The 18,843-nt window shown below is 42.9% G+C and overlaps 1 protein-coding gene across 1 annotated transcript in view; it reads right to left on the bottom strand.

The window, feature by feature from the left end:
• Nucleotides 1–4,556: 4,556 nt before the first annotated feature.
• The window catches only part of Hmces (5-hydroxymethylcytosine binding, ES cell specific), a 24,853-nt gene continuing 10,566 nt past the window's right edge, over nt 4,557–18,843 (bottom strand). Inside the window, exons 5-7 of the mRNA XM_021191035.2 lie at nt 15,488–15,666; nt 7,447–7,639; nt 4,557–5,124 (exon numbers count right to left, since the gene is read on the bottom strand). Of these exons, the coding sequence (XP_021046694.1) occupies nt 4,888–5,124; nt 7,447–7,639; nt 15,488–15,666 (609 nt within the window). The 3' untranslated portion in view covers nt 4,557–4,887. The remainder of the gene's footprint in view (nt 5,125–7,446; nt 7,640–15,487; nt 15,667–18,843) is intronic.

Here is an 18,843-nt window from a genome sequence, read left to right as displayed (position 1 = left end):
TTTCTTTCTTTCTTTCTTTCTTTCTGGTTTTTCGAGACAGGGTTTCTCTGTATAGCCCTGGCTGTCCTGGAACTCACTTTGTAGACCAGGTTGGCCTCGAACTCAGAAATCTGCCTGCCTCTGCCTCACAAGTGCTGGGATTAAAGGCGTGCGCCACCACCGCCTGGCTCAGACACTTCTTTTCTTGATGACTTCAGCCTTGTCAGGATTGTCTGGCACTTTTGACCTGTTCTTCAGTTTGAGGGCCAATTTTATAACCATTTGACCCCCCAAACAGCTTTCTGGTGCCTGCTAAGGGCATTGTCCACACAGCCTGCCACATGCCCCACCGAGCTGTTGGCTGCAAGAAGTCCTCAGTCATCTCCATAACAGGCATGCCGCTCTGCAGGTAGGTCCTGAGTCCCACAGGCTGGCACCTGCTGTTTTGGGGTGTTTGAGACTTTGGTTGTGAACACTCATGCACTCTCCTGTGGTTCCTAGGGTCTAACTTTGTCCCAAGAGGGCAAAGTCCTTGGCAAAGGCTTTTCATGCATGCCTGTCAAGTTGTTGCTCTTCAGGGAATGAAGTTCCAGCATTTCCATCCCTTGCTTCATCCTCTGAGCAGAGGAAGAATGTGCAAGCCCGAGGAAGAGAGCAACCCTGTCACCTCAAGTGAGCCATTCGCAGGATCTAGGAGCCCAGTGCATGAGCTGTTGAGAGACAAGCTGTTGGTGGCATACTCCTCATCCCAGCCCTCTGAGGCAGAGAGAAGCCGATCACTGTGAGGTGTTCCAAGCCAGCTTTGACTACATGGTGTTATAGGGCTACAAAGTGAGACCATGGCTCAAAAACATGACAAGAACAAAACCAACCAACCAAAATGAGAATAAAACATAATTTGAGTCATTCACACACATGGCACACTCACATGCACACGCATACGCACGCACACACACACACAGTGATCTTTATAACAGTGACATCTGAAGAAATAAGCACAATGATTTTATATTTTTGCATAACACATTTCTGAAAGACCTAAGCCTGTGGCTATCAGTAGCCTGTGATTCCTGGGTGCAGGGGTCAATCACAGGGATGTTATAGAGACCTATGGAAGACCTATGGAAGAGTGGTGCTGAAGTTCATAGGAGGTAAGCATTACTTTTAAAATGTGTTTACTCAAGTCTGTTATAGCCCCAGTTCTCAGGCTCCAGTGATCAAGGGTGTTTCCTGGATACTCCCAAGAGAATCTTTGTCTTCCTGCATGTAGGAAAAGACAGATCAAATGATCTTTTCGGATAATATCGTTCTGCAAATGATTTGGACTTCCTATAGTCTATACTCAGCAAATTTTGAAATGGCCTATCTTTAACATTTTCAGGCCTGGCACAAGTCTGAGAGTTAAGTTTGCACCGTAGCACCTGCCCTCCAGACCCTCCCAGCTATAAGCAAAATCTCCACATTCCCCAAGATGCAACATTCCTCCTGTGCCAGGAGCCCCATGGATTGCTCCTCAACCTACCTGTGCTAAGTCATGCACTAGGGACCAAGCTTCTGGCTTTAGCCTATTCTTGCCTTAGTGCCAAGCAGTTTTGCCTGAGGCACTGAATCAAGATGGGCTGCAGAGAGGACAGAGACGAGCATCTAACACAACCCAGACATTCAGTACAGTCTGCTTCCCCCAGGGCTAGAGTGAAGGAAAGAATCCCTAAGGATGAGTTGCCATCCCCTAGTTGTTGCTTAAGTGTTGGGCACAGTCTGGGAGGCCAACAGGCAGCCCAGACAGCCAGATCCTCCTGATACCCACTGCTCAGGAGAATGATGCCAGTCACGGTCCCACACAGCACATTTAGACCGACAGACCAGTCTGCCCTGCTTAGTCTGAGGTTTAGTTAAACATGAAGGACAGATGTCCTGTGGTGTGGAGCACAGATGGAATCATGTGCCTTGTCTGCTCTGTCTTAAGTGGAAAGGAATCAGTCAGCTTCTTCTACTGCTGTTGTGGCAACAGGTTTCATGGAGTATGGACCTTTACTTAGGTATGCTCTGAGCCTCAAATAATTTGAGTTCCCAAAGATCTCGCTTCCCCGAGTCCTCTGGCTGCCGAAGTCTGCTGCAAGGTAAAGGTTTGTTTTCTCAAAGTTTCCATGGGCACACTCATGACCTTGTTTAAAAATAAAATGAAGCCAAAATGATTCTGGATTCTCTTAACCACATTTTCTTGTTCCTTTCCTGATTCTGCCTCAAAATCTTGGGTATCTTGGGTAGTCTCTAAAAAATAAGTCATTTAGAATCATCGAATTATATTATTTGTATACAAGGAATAATAGTTTTAATAATATTTACTTTTCGTTTGAAAATAAATCTAAAACTTAAAAAAAAAAATGGACAAACCCTTTGCCCCCTTCCCATTGGATCAGTACCGGGTTTTGGTGGTACTAAGGAGGAAGGGTATATCGTAGCTGGCTCCCTGACTCTTGCAGAGGTTGCAGGCCAGATCAAACAGGCCTGGATTCTCTTTGTAAAATGGAATAATCTGAGAATTAAAGAAATGGGTGCGAAGCTCTGGGCGGCTACAGCAATTGCTCACTAAACACGTGGGCATTTCTTCTAATCTTTTTAAAGAGATAGGCAACAAGTAAAATGGCCTTCATCTGTGATTTTGGGTCTAAAATAGAAAAAAGTCATGGGAAGGAGGGGTGGGAAAACGAACACTCTATAGGTAGAATCTCTTGACTAATATACTCTGATTTACACACCTGTAACTGGATCAGTAAGGGCTTTTACTTTTTGAAAAAAGAAGGAAAACGGAAGATGTCCCCAGCTAGTGAGATGGCTCAGTGGGTAGTGTGTTGCACAAGTCTCACAAGCTGGACTCCACCCTGAAACCCATGAAGGCAGAGGGAAGCACCTGACTCCAGTTTTCCTCTAACCTCCCTCCACATGTGTGCTGAGCACATTTTACACACACACACACACACACACACACACACAGTGCTCCAGAGTTCTATAGGCAGGATCAAACATTGGCAAGAAGGCGGGAAAAACAGTCACAGTTCTCTGAAATCAGTAAAAAATGGATACGCAATTAGCAACGTTCAGTAAAACTGAAGGCTCAAAAAAAAAAAATTAAATTAATGCCTGATGTAAATGAATTTACAAAATGTACAATAATGAAACTGTATTCTCGGATATAAAAATGTAGGGTCTTATGTAGGCTGGTTTTGAACTCCCAGTCCCCCAGCCTCCATCCTCCCTTGAGCTGGGGTAACAAGTGGGTACCTCCAGGGCAGGGTAGCATGTTATTAATATGAAAGTGCTCCTTGAATGAATAGTTACCCACGCATTGCGTTCGTGCTTATCAAAGCCCTACTAAGGAATTTTACCATAAATAGAAAGGGAAGTGGTAATAAAAACAAAGGAAATGCATTACAGGATGTAAAGGTCAATATAATTGTGAATATTGCAGTAAGTTATCTGAACTTAAAAACTTCATTGAAACGAGATCATTCCCTAAACCAGAGGCCACAGCAGAAGCACAGGGTGTCAGGACCATGGCTACTAGAGTCAACCCACAGCTCTGAGCTGGCTCAAGTGAAAAGCCTGAGAGGGAAGACAGCCTGGGAAAGCCAGGGTGGTGGGCCTGCACGCACCTGGCTCCGCCCCCAAGGACCCGCCCGCCTTGGGTGGACGCTGCTGGCACACTCACACAACACAGGATCGGTGTAGGATTGGTGGAAATCCCGACCCCTAATTTGCATAAGCCGGAGGCCGGCCGGCGTGCGTGCCCGCATCCCAGGATCCCACCCAGCTGCAGCTGCCTCTGCAGGAGGAGACCGTGCCCTCGTTTTCACGTCCCTATCTATACAGGACAGGTCCTTCTGGGAGCCGTGGCCGCCAGCTGCTCTGATCTCTCTGCACTAAGGGGTTGCCGAGAGGCCTGGCAGAGACCACCGGCCCTTTTGGCAGAGACAGCCCTCGGGAGCGCCTGTACTTCGTACTTAAATGGTGGAGTGGAGGCACACAGGGCCGCAGTAATGATACTAAAATTGGACTAACATGATTAAACGAATGGCACCTGGTCAAATACTTTAACAGGACAAAACGTGGATAAAAGGTCACGCTCTCAGGGCTTTATTTTACTTGCCAAGGGAAATAACATCCCAAGCAACTCATTATGAAGTGATTTGGTGCCAAGGAAAGACAAGGGGCTCCACAAAGCGAAGGGCTCACCTGCTGCCTCGATGCCCCTGTGCCCGCGCAACTTTAGAGGCCTTCTCACCTAGATCCTTGCTCTCTGTGCTAAGGGTCTTGAAGGCCTCTGTACCCAATTATTCTCCAAATCTTCGCCAAATCACTCAGCCACTTCACTTAGGTTGGTTTTAATAAACCCAGAAAGATTTTGAAGTATTAAAAGTGAAAGGTTGTACTGAAGTATTAAAAGTGAGTGGCTGCTGCCACTAAACTGAAGGCCCCAGAGGCCCACCTTTTTATGGTAAAACTCATACTTTAAAACAAATAACAGGAAAAACTGGGCAAGAGCCAGAACTCTTGCCAGCCAAGGTTTATCAATCGCAGTTTATTTAGGACAAAATACATTTTAAGAACTTAACTCTAAAGGAGAGCCCAGAGACAGAGAAGCGCCTCCTTCATGGAACACCAGGGAACAGGAAAGCTCCCAGCAGGGAGGCAGGTTCCCAGCAGAAATAGGAGGGGTAGCAGGGCCCACAGGGCTGGCCTTGGTAGGCAGCCATCTTAGGCTGTCCCACGGTAGCCTTGTTCTCCTAGGCCCATAAAGGTCAGCTGATATTGGGCCACCACCTTCCCAAGTAAAAGGTTACAATTCCAGTCAACTGGTGGCAACAGTAATACTGTACCGGCCGAGGCCTGGTATGGAGGAGTCTGTCACTAGCTGTGAGGCTTCTTGGCCACGGGCTCATCCTCCTTCTCCTGCTTCAGCCATCGATCCAGGAAGCTGCTGGTGGCACCTCTTTTAGCAGGCAATGGGCTCTTCTGGAGAAACTGGCTGGACCACTGGGGTAGACCTGATGCATCCTTTTTGGGTGAGTCAGGGACTTCCTTTTTGGGGGACTTTGTAGCCAGCCACTGCATCATCCTTTGACTGCTGCCACTTGCCTTGGGTTCCTAGGAGAGAGAAAATTCTCATAGCATCCAGGATTGATCTTCAGAGGGAATACCAATGTGAAGGAAGAAGCATGTCCCACCCCCAGCCCCAGTCTATGCTAGTATAGTGTTACTAAGGATGAAAATAAAAGATGGCTGTGAGGGCCCAGGGTGGGAGAAGCACTTCAAGATCAGAGGACAGGAGTCAGTGTAGAGCCGGAGAGTCTTCCGACAATGCAGAGAATGAAATGCCTACTGGGAAATTCAGTGACTCAGGGGCTGGGGATGGGAGGCTGCCAGTCAGGCTCAATGGTTCCCTGCTTAGTATATCTTGACTGTTACTACTCCCTCTGCTGCCTGCCTGTGTGCCACACCTAGTCCTGAAATGAGAAGTTCTCTGTGAGGTGACATTGAAGAGTATAGACCATGATAGAAAAAGATTAGCATAGCTGGGCCATGGTGGCGCACTCCTTTAATCCCAGCACTCAGAGTCAGAGGCAGGTGGATCTCTAGTTCAAGGCTAGCCTACTCTACAGATTCAGATTTAGGACAGCCAGAGATACAACAGAGAAAACCCTGTCTTAAAACAAAACAAAACAAAACAAGTAGTTGTCCAGTCCAAGGTGAATTATTACATTTAAACCTTATATTTTCATTTACTATGTATTTACCCTGTTTGTATATGGAGACCACAGGATAACTTGTAGGATGGATTCAGAGAATCAAATATAGAGCTCAGGCTGTCAGGCTGACCACAAGTTCCTTACCTGGTGAGCCCTCTTGCTGTCCCCATAATTAAAGTTTTAGAGGAAAAAAAATTCAGTGTCAGGATTGTAAAATATTTCAGCGAAATTAGGCAAAAGCAAAGCAGTGAGGGCGACCGTAGTGTGGAAAACAAGAACCTTTAGGGGAAATGTGGGAGGCCAGCTGTCCTCACAGTCCTCGGGTACTGCCTTAGCATTCTAAGCGTCCTGTACCATGGAGTCCCTCCATGCCACAGAGAGATGAGAGCTGTTTCTATATGTCAGCAGAGCCAGCTCTCTGATGAAGACGTTCCCCTCCCACTGCAGGCATTTGCACACTCATGTGCCTTCAGAACCGAAAGCACTTTCTTTGCAAGTGCGAGGACCCGGGTTCAACCCCTAGCATCTGCATAAATATGCTGGGCATGGTGGCATACACGTGTAAGGCCAGAGCTGAGGATTCACACAAGGCTCTCTGGTTAGTCTAGCCTAATTGGTGAGCTCTAGGCTAGTGGATTCAGTGTTTCTGATGATGGTATCTGAAGTTGTCCTCTGACCTCTAACGTGCACATGAATGTGCATATACACATGTACTTGCACACACAGAGATATGAACACACAAAAGAAAAAAAAAAGAATCGTAGCTGGAAACAGATTTAAAAATTTCTCACATTTACTCTATATATTGGATCCTAGACTCATCAAGGAGATTCTTAAGGACACAGAAAGCCAAATTTCGTTTGAATATTTATTTTACATATTTGAACAGGTTCCAGCATTTAACTGTGTGCAACTCTTTTTTATTCTCTTAACCCAGGGCCTCTTAACATGGTAGACACGTAAGCACCCCATTACTGAGTGGCACTGTAGCCCCAGCAATGACTTTGAAAGAGTTTTCGGTTAGGGGTTAAGTTAGAGTAGAATCTGAATCTGTTCTGAATCTGTTATGCTTACCTTCCAGAGTATGAGAGCTCTTGGTAGTTTAAAATGAATTAAAATGCTGGCCAGATGTGGTGATGCACGCCTTTAATCCCAGCACTTAGGTGTCAGAGGCAGACAGATCTCTGAGGCCACCTGGCATGTCCAGCCAAGGCTACACAGCGAGATCTTGTCTCAAACAAAACAAAAATCTGACTGTGGGTGTTAGAGAGTTGGCTCAGCAGTTATGAGCTTGCTGTTTCTGCAGAAGACCAGGGTTTATTTCCAGGCACTCATATTGGACAGCTCACAACTGCCTGCAACTCCAGCTCCAGGAGGTGAGATGACCTTTTCTGGACTTTGCAGCCATTGCACTCATGTGCACAAACCCACACACAAACACATAAATAAAATAAAATAAATCTTAAAAAAAATCTTAGAAAAAAAAAAAAAGGCAGGCATGGTGGTTTGTGTCTTTAATGCCAGCAATAAGGAGGCTGTGACAGATGGAGTGAGTCCGAGGCCAGCCTGATTTACACAGCAAAATTCCAGGCCAGCCAGGGAGACATAATGAGACCCTGTCTAAAATTCCAATGACATGAAATAAACATTAAGGTTCTGATGATGCAAGGGCATATTCTAAACAACAGTGGTCTCAGAACAGACAAGTCACAGTCCCTACCTTCTTAACCAGCAAGTCAGCAGGAGCCAGACACTCAGGAGTGTTGTTTCGGGAATTGTTCACCACTGGAGACACCGGGTGGAAGGTGATATTATCTATGGGGTGGATTAGCTTCAGGGCTTCCTGAGTGGCGACCTCACCAAAGTCAAGCCATCTGGAGACTGCTTCTTCTCCATCTAGTATGGCAGGCATCCTGGCCAGGGGTCAGACGGAGAAGTAGACGAGGGTAGAGAAAGGAAAGAAACTGAGTCAGCTGATAATTCAGGCATCACAGGGGCTCTTGGTCCCCACTTTCACACATGGATGTGGCCCCAAGTTACTGATACCACCTGATCGTGCACTGGAGTCAACATTCATTAACTTCTGAAATTTCATGGCAGTAAAGGGAACTAAGACTAAACCTAGTGTATGCTAGTGCACTTCCTAGAAAGTTGGTGAATTTTCCTGGGTGCCCTGACTAGAATTAAGAAAGAAATCAGACCCTGGAAAAGTCTGTGAACTACCTCCAGACATCAATTGTGAAGGCTGGCCAGGCACTGTCGTGAGCCTGTAGTCACAGCTACACAGGATGCTGAGGTGGGTGGATTATTTGATCCCAGGAGTTCAAGCTAGCTGAGGCAACAAAGCAAGACACAATCTTTTGTTTTGATTTTAAACAAATTCTTGCTGTAGCCTAATCTGGCCTCAAACACCTGATTCTCTCGGCTCTCCTTTCACTCCCTGAGTGTTGGGATTACAGGCTCCATGTTATCACACCAAGTGAGACATTTCTCTTAAAAAAAAAAAAAAAAGTCAAGGTAGCACATATATGTAATCCCTGCACACAAGAGAACGAGGCAGGAGGATTATCATGAGTTTTAGGCCAGCCTGGACTATCACAGTGAGTTCCTAGCCAAGTTTGGTTACAGAGTAAGACTCTGCTCAAAAAACAAGAGTGACTGAGAGAGAACAAAAGACCCTTAAAAGCTCTGAACTCTGGATGCATTCATACGTCTTGTGCTGAATTATAGCTTAGTTAGGAACATCAGACATTAAACCTTTCTTAAACAGTATACAATTATAGTCCATTTTTAAGTCAATGGCATTTTAGATGAGATGAAATATACAAATTTAGTTTAAGATTTGGCAAAAAGTAGAACTAATCTCCCACATGAGAGTCCACACACAGAGCTTAGGACAAGGCTAGAGCAGGAACGCTGCAGTACTGCATCCTTGCGTGCTCAGAGTATCAGTAACTGAGGCAATCATTCCTCTGCCAGTGACTCCATTATATACGTATACATTTTTAGAATTTCATGTGTGTGTTTTCCTGCATGTGTATCTTTGCACATCCTGTGTACCTTAGGAGGCTCACCCAATGTTGGATTCCCTAGGGACTCGTTACATACAGAGTTGTGAGCCACCATGCAGGTGCTGGAGATTGACCCTAAGCCCTCTGGAAGAGCAATAGGTTCTCTTAACCACTGAGTCATTTCTCCAGCCCTCACTGATTTATTTGTGGGTGTATGTATGCCTCCTGTCGTTGCCTCTTCAGCATATATTATTGATATGTGTCACCACAACTAGCTTATTTTTAAATTTATTTTTGTAGTACTAGGTATGAAACCTAGGGCTTTATGCATGCTAAACAAATATTTTCCTACTGGGCGACATCCCAGGTCCTCTTTTCATTTTTCTTTCTTTTTAAAAAAATTTTTGGGTAGCCCTGGCCATCCCAGACCTTGCTCTGTAGACCTGTCTGTCCTTAAACTCAAGAGATCTGCCTTCCTCTGCCACTAGAGGGCTGGAATCAAAGGTACGTGCCATAGCACCTAGCTCATCCTTCTTCTTAAGGCAAAGTTTTGTTAAATTGCCTAAGGTAGCCGAGGACGCAGGGCCCTCCTGCTTCACCTTCCTAATAGCAGGAGTAAAAGCTGGGGCTGTCAGGCTCAGCTTGGTGCTTGTGTTACAGCTGCAAATCAGTTCCCAGGGTGTCTGATGTATCAGCAGATTTACATTTGTTTATGCAAAATCTTATCTGCAAGAAATACTGGGTGGAAAGAGGCGTGGTGATGAACCATGCAGAGGAAGGCAGAGGCAGTTGGATCTCTATGAGTTTGAGGCCAGTCTGGTATTCACGGTAAGCTATAAGACAGCCAGGACTATAAAAGAGACTTTATGTCAACCTCCGCTCCATCCCACCCCCATTAAAAGAAAGAAACACAGGTTTGGGAACTGTAAAGTAGTTCATTGTTTATTGACCTTGCTGAGGACCCAGGTCTGATTCCAAATACCCATATATTGGCTCTGTAACTCCAGTCCAAGAGGATTTGACAACTTCCTTTGACTTCAGCAAGCAAATGGCATGCACATAGCACACAGACACACATGCAGGCAAACACTCATATATACTTTCTCTGCCCACTTCTTTCAGAGTAAAATGTGACCTTTTAAGTGTTCCTGCCACCAAACCTTTGTTTCACTATCTTAAACTGTGTTATGAAAACCAGCACTGAACTGAAGACAAAATCAGCAAGGAAATTATTATTATCATTGTTACTGAACAGGTATTGAGGCAAGGTCACCCCTACTGGTCATTTGATCTATAAATGTAGTGAGAAAGACAAAAGGATCATTGGAAAACACGAGAAGGCAGTTGCTGAGATGGGAAAGAGTCCTTCTATATTAAGTTTGGCCAAACTGAAAACCAGAAGCAGCATCTTTACTGTATCTCCCTGTGACTTTGAGATCAGTTAATTATCCTGTGTCTATTATCAATGCCCCAGGACACAGAATCTTTACAGGTATATCTGGGGCTGACCATGCTGTCCTGATGCTGTCAGCCATCCTAACCACAGCTGGGCTGCTGTGGGTTTTGCTCAATTTGAAGATGCCATCTCTAAAAATGCAGATGGCAGAACCCTGAGCATGCCTTTTGGCTTAAACATGAAATAAAAACCAGTTAATTCTAAGTATTAACAAAATGGATCTCACTGAGCTGCCCTATAACCAGAAGAGATATGAAGAAACAGCTACGGAAGTATTCATCCATGTTAAGGAAATTGGCTCTGACAGTCTGGAGAGATGCTCAACAGAGAGCACTGGCTGCTCTTTCAGAGGACTTGGGTTCAATCCCTAGCACCCAAATTGTGGCATTCAACTGTCCTTAAATCCAATTCCAGGGAATCCAATGCTTTCTGCTGGCATTCATGGGCAACAGGCACGCACACGGTACATAGACATGCATGAACCCAAAACACCAATATTCATAAAATATAGAAACACTTTTTAAGGAAACTGGCAGTGTACCTGATATGGTAGCATTTGTGGTAATTTCTGTTTGGAATGGTGAAAATATGCTGAGGCCAAGTGCTCATATCCCTTGGGTCACTCATGAAGATGGCAGCACAGTGGCACCACACTGCTGGTGGCTTTGATTGTATCCTATCACCAACTTGTCCAAATGTCAAGCCTTTCCACTTGCCTCTCATTGGTATCTATAAAACTGGTGGCACTTGTACTTTTGTTGTGGGCCAAGTAGAGACCAATGTTATCAGACCTACTTGGTGGTTAACTTTGCTATTAACAGTCAATGTCACAACTGAAGTATAATGTCTACAGAAATGCACCCGAGGCTTTGAATGAAGTTCTTTCTTCTGGAGACAACACAGATGTCAATGTCAAGAATGTCTCTTTGAGATGTTTCTTGTGGCAACAATAAAAATGACCCACAATGGAAGCATCTAGCTTCACTGCCTAGATGATTATCCTAAACCACTTTGGCCAAATTAGAGCACGGAATGTATTAGACTTACATGGCTCACTCAGTGTGCACCTATGCTAATTTAGAAGGAAAGACTGATCACACATTTGCTTGGAAGTTGGCCCTACACTCTATTTGGTGATGTTGCCACCATTGATAAGGCTCTAGTCCAATAAATAATAAATATATTTTAATAAAGTAATAAAGCACTGCTGACAAATGGCAATATTAAATAGGTGTTTCAGGAAGGCAGAGATGGGTCAAGAGGTTCTAAAAAGAAAATGAGGACTTTGAAGATGAGCATAACGTCAGCCATCAGAAGTCAACAATGACTAATCACCAAAGCTGACCCCCTTACAACTTCACAGGAAGTTGCCAGGAGCTCAACATGAACTATTCAAGTATCGCTGGGCATCTGAAACATTGTAAAAACGAAAAAGCTTGGTAAGTGAAGGTCCTGTCAGATAACTAAAAATGTGCTCAGAGGGTAAGAGCACTGACTGCTCTTCCAGAGGTCCTGAGTTCAATTCCCAGCAATCACATGGTAGCTCATAACCATCTATAATGAAATCTGGCGCACTCTTCTAGGCAGAACATTATATACATCATAAATAAATATTTAAAAAATTGGAAAAAATCCCTTTGAATGGTCACTGCATCTTATTATATGAAGCAATAACCAACCAAAGCAATAACCAACCATTTCCTAACTGGATTGTGACATGAAACAAAAAGTAGGTTATATATGACAACCAGCTATGAGCAGCTCAGTGGCTGAAATGAGAAGCCCCAAAGCACTTTTCTTTCTTTCTTTTTCTTTTTTTTGCGATGTTTTTTTTTTTGTTTTTTTGTTTTTGTTTTTTTGTTTTTTTTTGGTTTGTTTGTTTTGGTTTTTTCGAGACAGGGTTTCTCTGTGTAGCCTTGGCTGTCCTGGAACTCACTTTGTAGACCAGGCTGACCTTGAACTCAGAAATCCGCCTGCCTCTGCCTCCTGAGTGCTGGGATTAAAGGCGTGTGCCACCACGCCCGGCTCCAAAGCACTTTTCAAAGCTAAACTTGCATTGACAAAACGGTCCTGGTTACTGTCTGGTGTTTGTCACTGCCTCTACTCTGGTTTTCTGAATCTCAGAAAAACAGTTGCATCTAACAAGTGTGCTCAGCAAAGCTGAGATGCACCAAAAACTACAATGCCAAAAGGCAGCACTGGCAAACAGAAAGGCCCAATTCTTCTGGCAATGCCTTCTTCATCACAATGGCCCACAACCAGTGCTTTTTAACCAGGCCCTAAACAAATAGGCTGAGAAGTTTTGCCTTATCCACCATATTCACCTGATTTCTTTTCTTTTTTTTCTTCTTTTTTTAAAGATTTATTTATTTATTATATGTAAGTACACTGTAGCTGTCTTCAGACACTCCAGAAGAGGGCGCCAGATCTCGTTACGGATGGTTGTCAGCCACCATGTGGTTGCTGGGAACTGAACTCAGGACCTTAGGAAGAGCAGTTGGTGCTCTTAACTGCTGAGCCATCCCTCCAGCCCTCACCTGATTTCTTACCAACTTCTAAGTGTCTTGATAACCCTTAGCAGGAAAAATATTACCATATTCAGCAAGACACAAAAAATGCTTTCTAAGAGTGTGTTAAGCTTTGAAGTTCAGTTTTATGCTATAGAAATATACAAATTTCTTTCTTTTTTTTTCCTTTTCTTTTTCTTTTTTTGGTACTTTCTCTGTGTAGCCCTGGATGTCCTGGAATTCAGTCTGTAGACCAGGCTGGCCTCAAACTCAGAAATCTGCCTGCCTCTGCCTCCCAAGTGCTGGGATTAAAGGTGTGCACACCACCACTGCCCAGACACAATTTCTTATTGACAAAAATTTGTTGATTGTAATGATTTCTAAATGATTAATAAAAATGTGTTTGAGACTTAAAATAACCTCATATACATATTAAAATTAAAAAAACAAAACTAAGGAAAACAGAGTAAACACAGAAAACTGACCACAGTGCAACTGAGCTTGCAGGAATATACAAAAAAAGCACACAGCCCACCTCAGATACTCATAGATATCTTGGTTGACACATATCCAAGGTATATAGTCTTGCATTTGTTAATTTTTATATAATTTGAAAATACTCAGGGACATGAGAGATGGGTCAGTAGTTATGAGTACTGGCCATTCTTCCAAAAGACCTGGGTTCAATTCCCAGTACTCACATGGAAGCACATAACTGTCTGTAATTCCAGTTCCAGGGGGAACTGTTCCTCAAACAGACATACATGAAAGCAAAAGAAAGATACACATAAAAATAAAAAAAAATTAAATATGCTTAAATATATATATATATATATATATATATATATATATATATATATATACACACACACACACACACACACACACACACACACATAAATAAAGATGCCTAGGTTTCCTGGCTCAAACATGTCAGATTATGTACACAAATGAAACTATTTTAAATATTGAAAAACTAGAAATGTTAAGCATTTTGAAATAAAAATGAGAACATGATTATTTCCAAGACAACAGATACAAAATAAACACCACTGGTAACAATGCTGTAAAAATAAAGATCCGTATCTGAGCAACATCACAAAATGCTTAAGTTTTCTCAAAGAGAAAGCACAATTTATTTATTTAATGTAACAAGCTTCAATACCACAAAATCAGCTCCTTTTACTGCTAGTATTGATTGGTTTGGTGGTTTCAAATACACCTACATGTCCCAAAGCTTTTTGCTTTGAAAAAGCCACAAATGCAGTTGAATATAGCACTCAAGGGATTCTAGCAGTCACACAAAAGATAAATGAAGGTGACTATTCAATTTGATAAAATGTTCAATTTTTCCCCAGCACCAGATACTATTATTCTTTAATGTTTCACTACAGACAGCATCTTGCTATGCAGTAGTAGCTGGTTTTAAACTTGTGCGAAGTTTCCTGCCTTTGCCTCCCAATGCTAGGTTATATTGTAGGCCTGTACCACCACAACTGGCAGACAGTGTTGTCTTCTCAACCTTCCCCTGAAATTGTTAGTTTTTTGTCAAGTTGACACAAGCTAAAGCCATTGGGGAAGATAAAAGGAAAACTGAGAAAACTGTATCAGAGTGGACTGTAGGCATAGCTGTGGGCATTTTCATGATTACTGGCCGACAGGGGGAAAAAGTATCTGAGTACACTAGTATGCAGCATGTCTCCATGGCCTCTGCTTGAGTTCCTGCCCTGACTTACCATCATGATGGACAAAGATTAAGATGAATATTAAATAGACCCTCTCCGCCTGGAGTTTCATTTGGTCGTGGTAATAGGAAGCAAACTAGTTTCCAGTTTTATAGCCCAGACTCACATTTTACTGGTTGTACAGCTGATTTTTAGGAGACAAATATATAAACATTTATAGTAAAGGGTAAAAGCTTTAATTTCATGAAGTCAATGTACTTTATCTTTTAAGATTTATTTTTCTTTCTTTTTGTTTTTTGTTTTTTGTTTTTCAAGACAGGGTTTCTCTGTGTAGCCTTGGCTGTCTTGGAACTCACTTTGTAGACCAGGCTGGCCTCGAACTCAGAAATCCACCTGCCTCTGCCTCCCAAAGGATTTCTTTTTCTTTTTTTTTCTTTTTAAAGATTTATTTATTTATTTATTACATGTAAGTACTGTAGTTGTCCTCAGACACTCCAGAAGAGGGAGTCAGATCTTGTTACGGATGGTTGTGAGCCACCATGTGGTTGCTGGGATTTGAACTCCAGACCTTCGGAAGAGCAGTCGGGTGCTCTTACCCACTGAGCCATCTCACCAGCCCAGGATTTATTTTTCTTATTTGTAGTTATGTGTACATGTGTGTGTCTGCATGTGGGAATGTCCACATGGCTGCAGGTGTCTGTAGAGGCCAAAGAAAGTGGATTGCCAGTAAATACAAGCATAGACAGTTGTGAGCTGCCTGGAAATCAAACCTGGTCCTCTGCAAGAGCCGCAAGAGCTCTTATCCACTGAGCCAATGAGTCAGGGGTAAATCTCAGTGATACATCACTGGCCTAGTAAGTCCATGGTCATGCTAAGGACATAGTCCACCATGAACTACACCACCACTCCCTAAAAATATTTTTAAAATCTCAGAAATTAAAATTATTTCTTAAAGATTTCACTGTATAATTTTGCAAGCATGTTGGTAACCTTTGGGGGAAAGTACATCATGCTTTGGGGAAACTGGTTATAATCTACGTAAGTCAATTTCCTACTCTCTAAAATCAGAGCAAACTCTCCCCAGGAAAAAACAGTGACTTGCCTGTTGTGGATGTCACTCAAACCTCTGCAGGAATCCACAGTGATGATGCTGTAGGAATACAGGCATTCTCGCCCTGGCGGTTCCCAGCAGTCAAAGATCCCTGCCATTGTCAGCAGCCTCCAGTTGTCCCAGACCTTTTCCTTGTTGTCAGGGCTGCCTGAAGCATCGTTCTCACCTGACTGGAAACAGCAGGCTGATTAGACATGCCCAGTGATGCTTAAGACCTGACAGCAGGTCAGCTGTTTTGAAACAATTTGGCTGGTTCTACTTTGATCCTATCTGACCCATTATCAACACCAAGAGGCTTCATGGCAAATGTTCACTGAAGCAGCAGATGCTGTCTTCTTAATACGCTCAGAAGTTAATGCCTTCATCGACTTTCAACTCTCTAAAATCTAGCTCAGGAAGGGTTCAAAGAGAGCTTGACTACTAGGAAAACCCTCCAGTGTGTAACTGCTCACTTAAAGCACAAGACACTAGACACTAGAGAGAGAGAAGACACTAGACACTAGAGAGAGAGAAGACACTAGACGAGAGAGAGAGAGAGAGAGAGAGAGAAACAAAACAAAACCTCGAGCTGAATGGAAAACAACAACAACAAAAACAAACTGAAAACAGCAAAGTCCAAACCCAGTTCCATTCCTATGAGAGTGACTTGATCTCATATTTAAAGGCATAATAGAAGACTAATAGAAGACTTTTTGGTCTCACATATCATGTCTAACAACAACCAAAATCGTAAGAAACACACTCTCCCTCTCCCACTTTCTCTCCTCGCCCCCACCCCCCACACAACAAAAAACCCAACCCAACCAAGATTCTACTGCCAAGAGAAATCATTAGAACCAGACTGAAGGCTGAAGGCATGATTACATTTCCCAGATGACTTGTTAAAAAACGTTAAAGGCCTCTTTAAAAAAAACAAAACAAAACAAAAAACATTACCCAAACTGAAACACAGAAAAGAAAAAATTCAGAAGAAACCACTCAAGAACTATGGGATAATATCAATAACCTAACACATCTATAGTACATAAATAAATGCTTTTTTCAGAAATATAAGACCAGCTTTCAACTGGGTTTAGTGGCATATGTCTTTTAGTGGCATATGTCTTTTTCTCAGTACTGAGGAGACAAGGTAGGCAGATCTCTGTGTGTTTGAGGCCTGTCTCTATAGGATTTCCAGGACAGGCAGGGCTATATAATAGAGAGATCCTGTCTGTTATATAGAACCCTTCACCTCCCTGCCCCGCCCCCCAAACAAAACAAAATGGCCCATCAATTCAAAAGCAGCTGTGGAGATGGCTCAAGTCAGTAAAGTGCTTGCCATACAATCACGAGGACTTGAGTTCAGTGAGCTTCTAGTTCACTGAGAGACCCTGTCTCAAAAAAACAAAACAACAACAAAACAAAATCCAAAAAAAAAAGCCCCCCCGACCAAAAAAAAAAACAACCTAATGTGAGGAAGACATGCAACACCAAACTGTGGCCTCTACCTGCATAAGCATACATGTTTATGTATACCTGGGTTCTCGGAACAAACTGGGCATTAGTGTCCCCTTAAGAGAGCAGGAAGTTGCTGGGCAGTGGTGAAGCACGCCTTTAATCCCAGCACATGGGAGGCAGAGGCAAGGGATCTCTGAGTTTGAGGCCAGCCTGGTCTATAGCAAAAATTCCAGGACAGCCAGGGCTACACAGAGAAACCCTGTCTCAAAAAGAAAAAGGAAGAGAGCAGAAGTAGCTTGTGGAGGAGCTGACTTGTCTGTAAAGGGGAAGTAGTCAAATGGTTTCTCAGAAGATCCAGCCGTAGAGGCTTATTTGATCTAGAAGAGCTTTCTTTGTTTTTTGTTTTCCCTTGGAAGAGGAATAACGCGTGGCTAACGAACAGACTGGATGTCAGAACTGAAATGGCTCTACCTTTTAAAGCTTGAGAGTTTGCTACCACTGAAGAACCCCAAGCAGATGTAAACATATTGAAGAATGCAGAATTATACATCACAAAGAAAAACCCAGGCTTATCAACAGTGACTGGATAAATGAATTCAAAAACCCAAACAAAGAGAAATAGTAAAGCTGGTGGCAGAGAGAAAACTGAGGAAAGAAAATGAAAGCACTCAGTCAATTTAGTTTTGAAATAGCTGACTAAACATCTAGGGAGTATATAGTTAAATCTTTATTTATAGCCAACAAAGTCAGCTCAATCAGGGACTGAGCACCCTAATCTGTTTTTCTTGTCTGCCTACTCCTCTACCTAAGAACCAATCTTCAGTTTTGACTCCCTAACACTATCTCGCCGGGCACGCTGGCACACACCTTTAATCCCAACACTCAGGCTGAGGAAGAGGAGGCCAGAGGCAGAGGTGGTTCAATCTGAGCTCATAGCCAGCCTGGTCTACATACCGAATTCCATGACAGCCAGAATTACAGAAAGAAACCCTGTTCCAAAAGAGTAAACAACACACATTATCTTAGAACCCAACAACTCTCTCCCCATCCTTGCTTGTTAGCCCCTCTTTACCTCCCAGAGTTTACCCAGTGAAACAGATTTTAGCTGTTGCAAAGTACTAATCTAATTAAAAAGAAAGCATAATGTTGGCATGTCTGGTTTATTTTCCAGTTTCTAATGTTAAGATGTGAGCCATCAACAGAACAAAAAAAAAAAAAAAAAGAAAGAAAGAAAAAAAAAGAACAAAGAAAAAAAAAAAAAAAGATGTGAGCCATCACATTCGTATCTTACAACGAAAGTTCAATGAGAGAAATATTATGGGCTGTCAAGATGACTGTTCTTCTGAAGGTCCCGAGTTCAAATCCTAGCAACCACATGGTGGCTCACAACTACCATCCGTAATGAGATCAGACGCCCACTTCTGGTGCGTTTGAAGACAGCTACAGTGTACTTAGAATAATAAATAAATCTTTGGGCCTGAGAGGGAGGGGCTGACCTGAGTGAGTGGTGTTGACTGGAGCGAGCAGAGGTTCTAAATTCAATTCGCAACAACCACATGAAGGCTCTCAACCATCTGTATAGCTACAGGGTACTCACATACATAAAATAAATAAATAAATAAATAAATCTTTAAAAAAAGGAATATTAAATATAGAGAATTACCAAGTGATTTAGCAATTATACTAAATATACATCCACGCAAAGCCCTCCCTGCATGTAAGTGTTCATAGCAGCATCATTCCAACAAAAGGTGGAAACTTAGTGGTTTAAAACTAACTTCCTTTCCTTTCCCTTTCCCTTTCCTCTTTCTTTCTTTTCTCTTTCTTTCTTTTCCCTTCCCTTCCCTTCCCTTCCCTTCCCTTTCCTTTCCTTTCCTTTCCTTTCCCTTTCTTTCTTTCTTTTTCTTTCT

This window comes from Mus pahari, chromosome 2 (assembly GCF_900095145.1).
Source record: "Mus pahari chromosome 2, PAHARI_EIJ_v1.1, whole genome shotgun sequence".
In the NCBI taxonomy this organism is placed as follows: domain Eukaryota; kingdom Metazoa; phylum Chordata; class Mammalia; order Rodentia; family Muridae; genus Mus; species Mus pahari.
The sequence above is the reverse complement of the archived record's forward strand: the minus strand, read 5'-3'. Positions and strand labels throughout refer to the sequence as shown.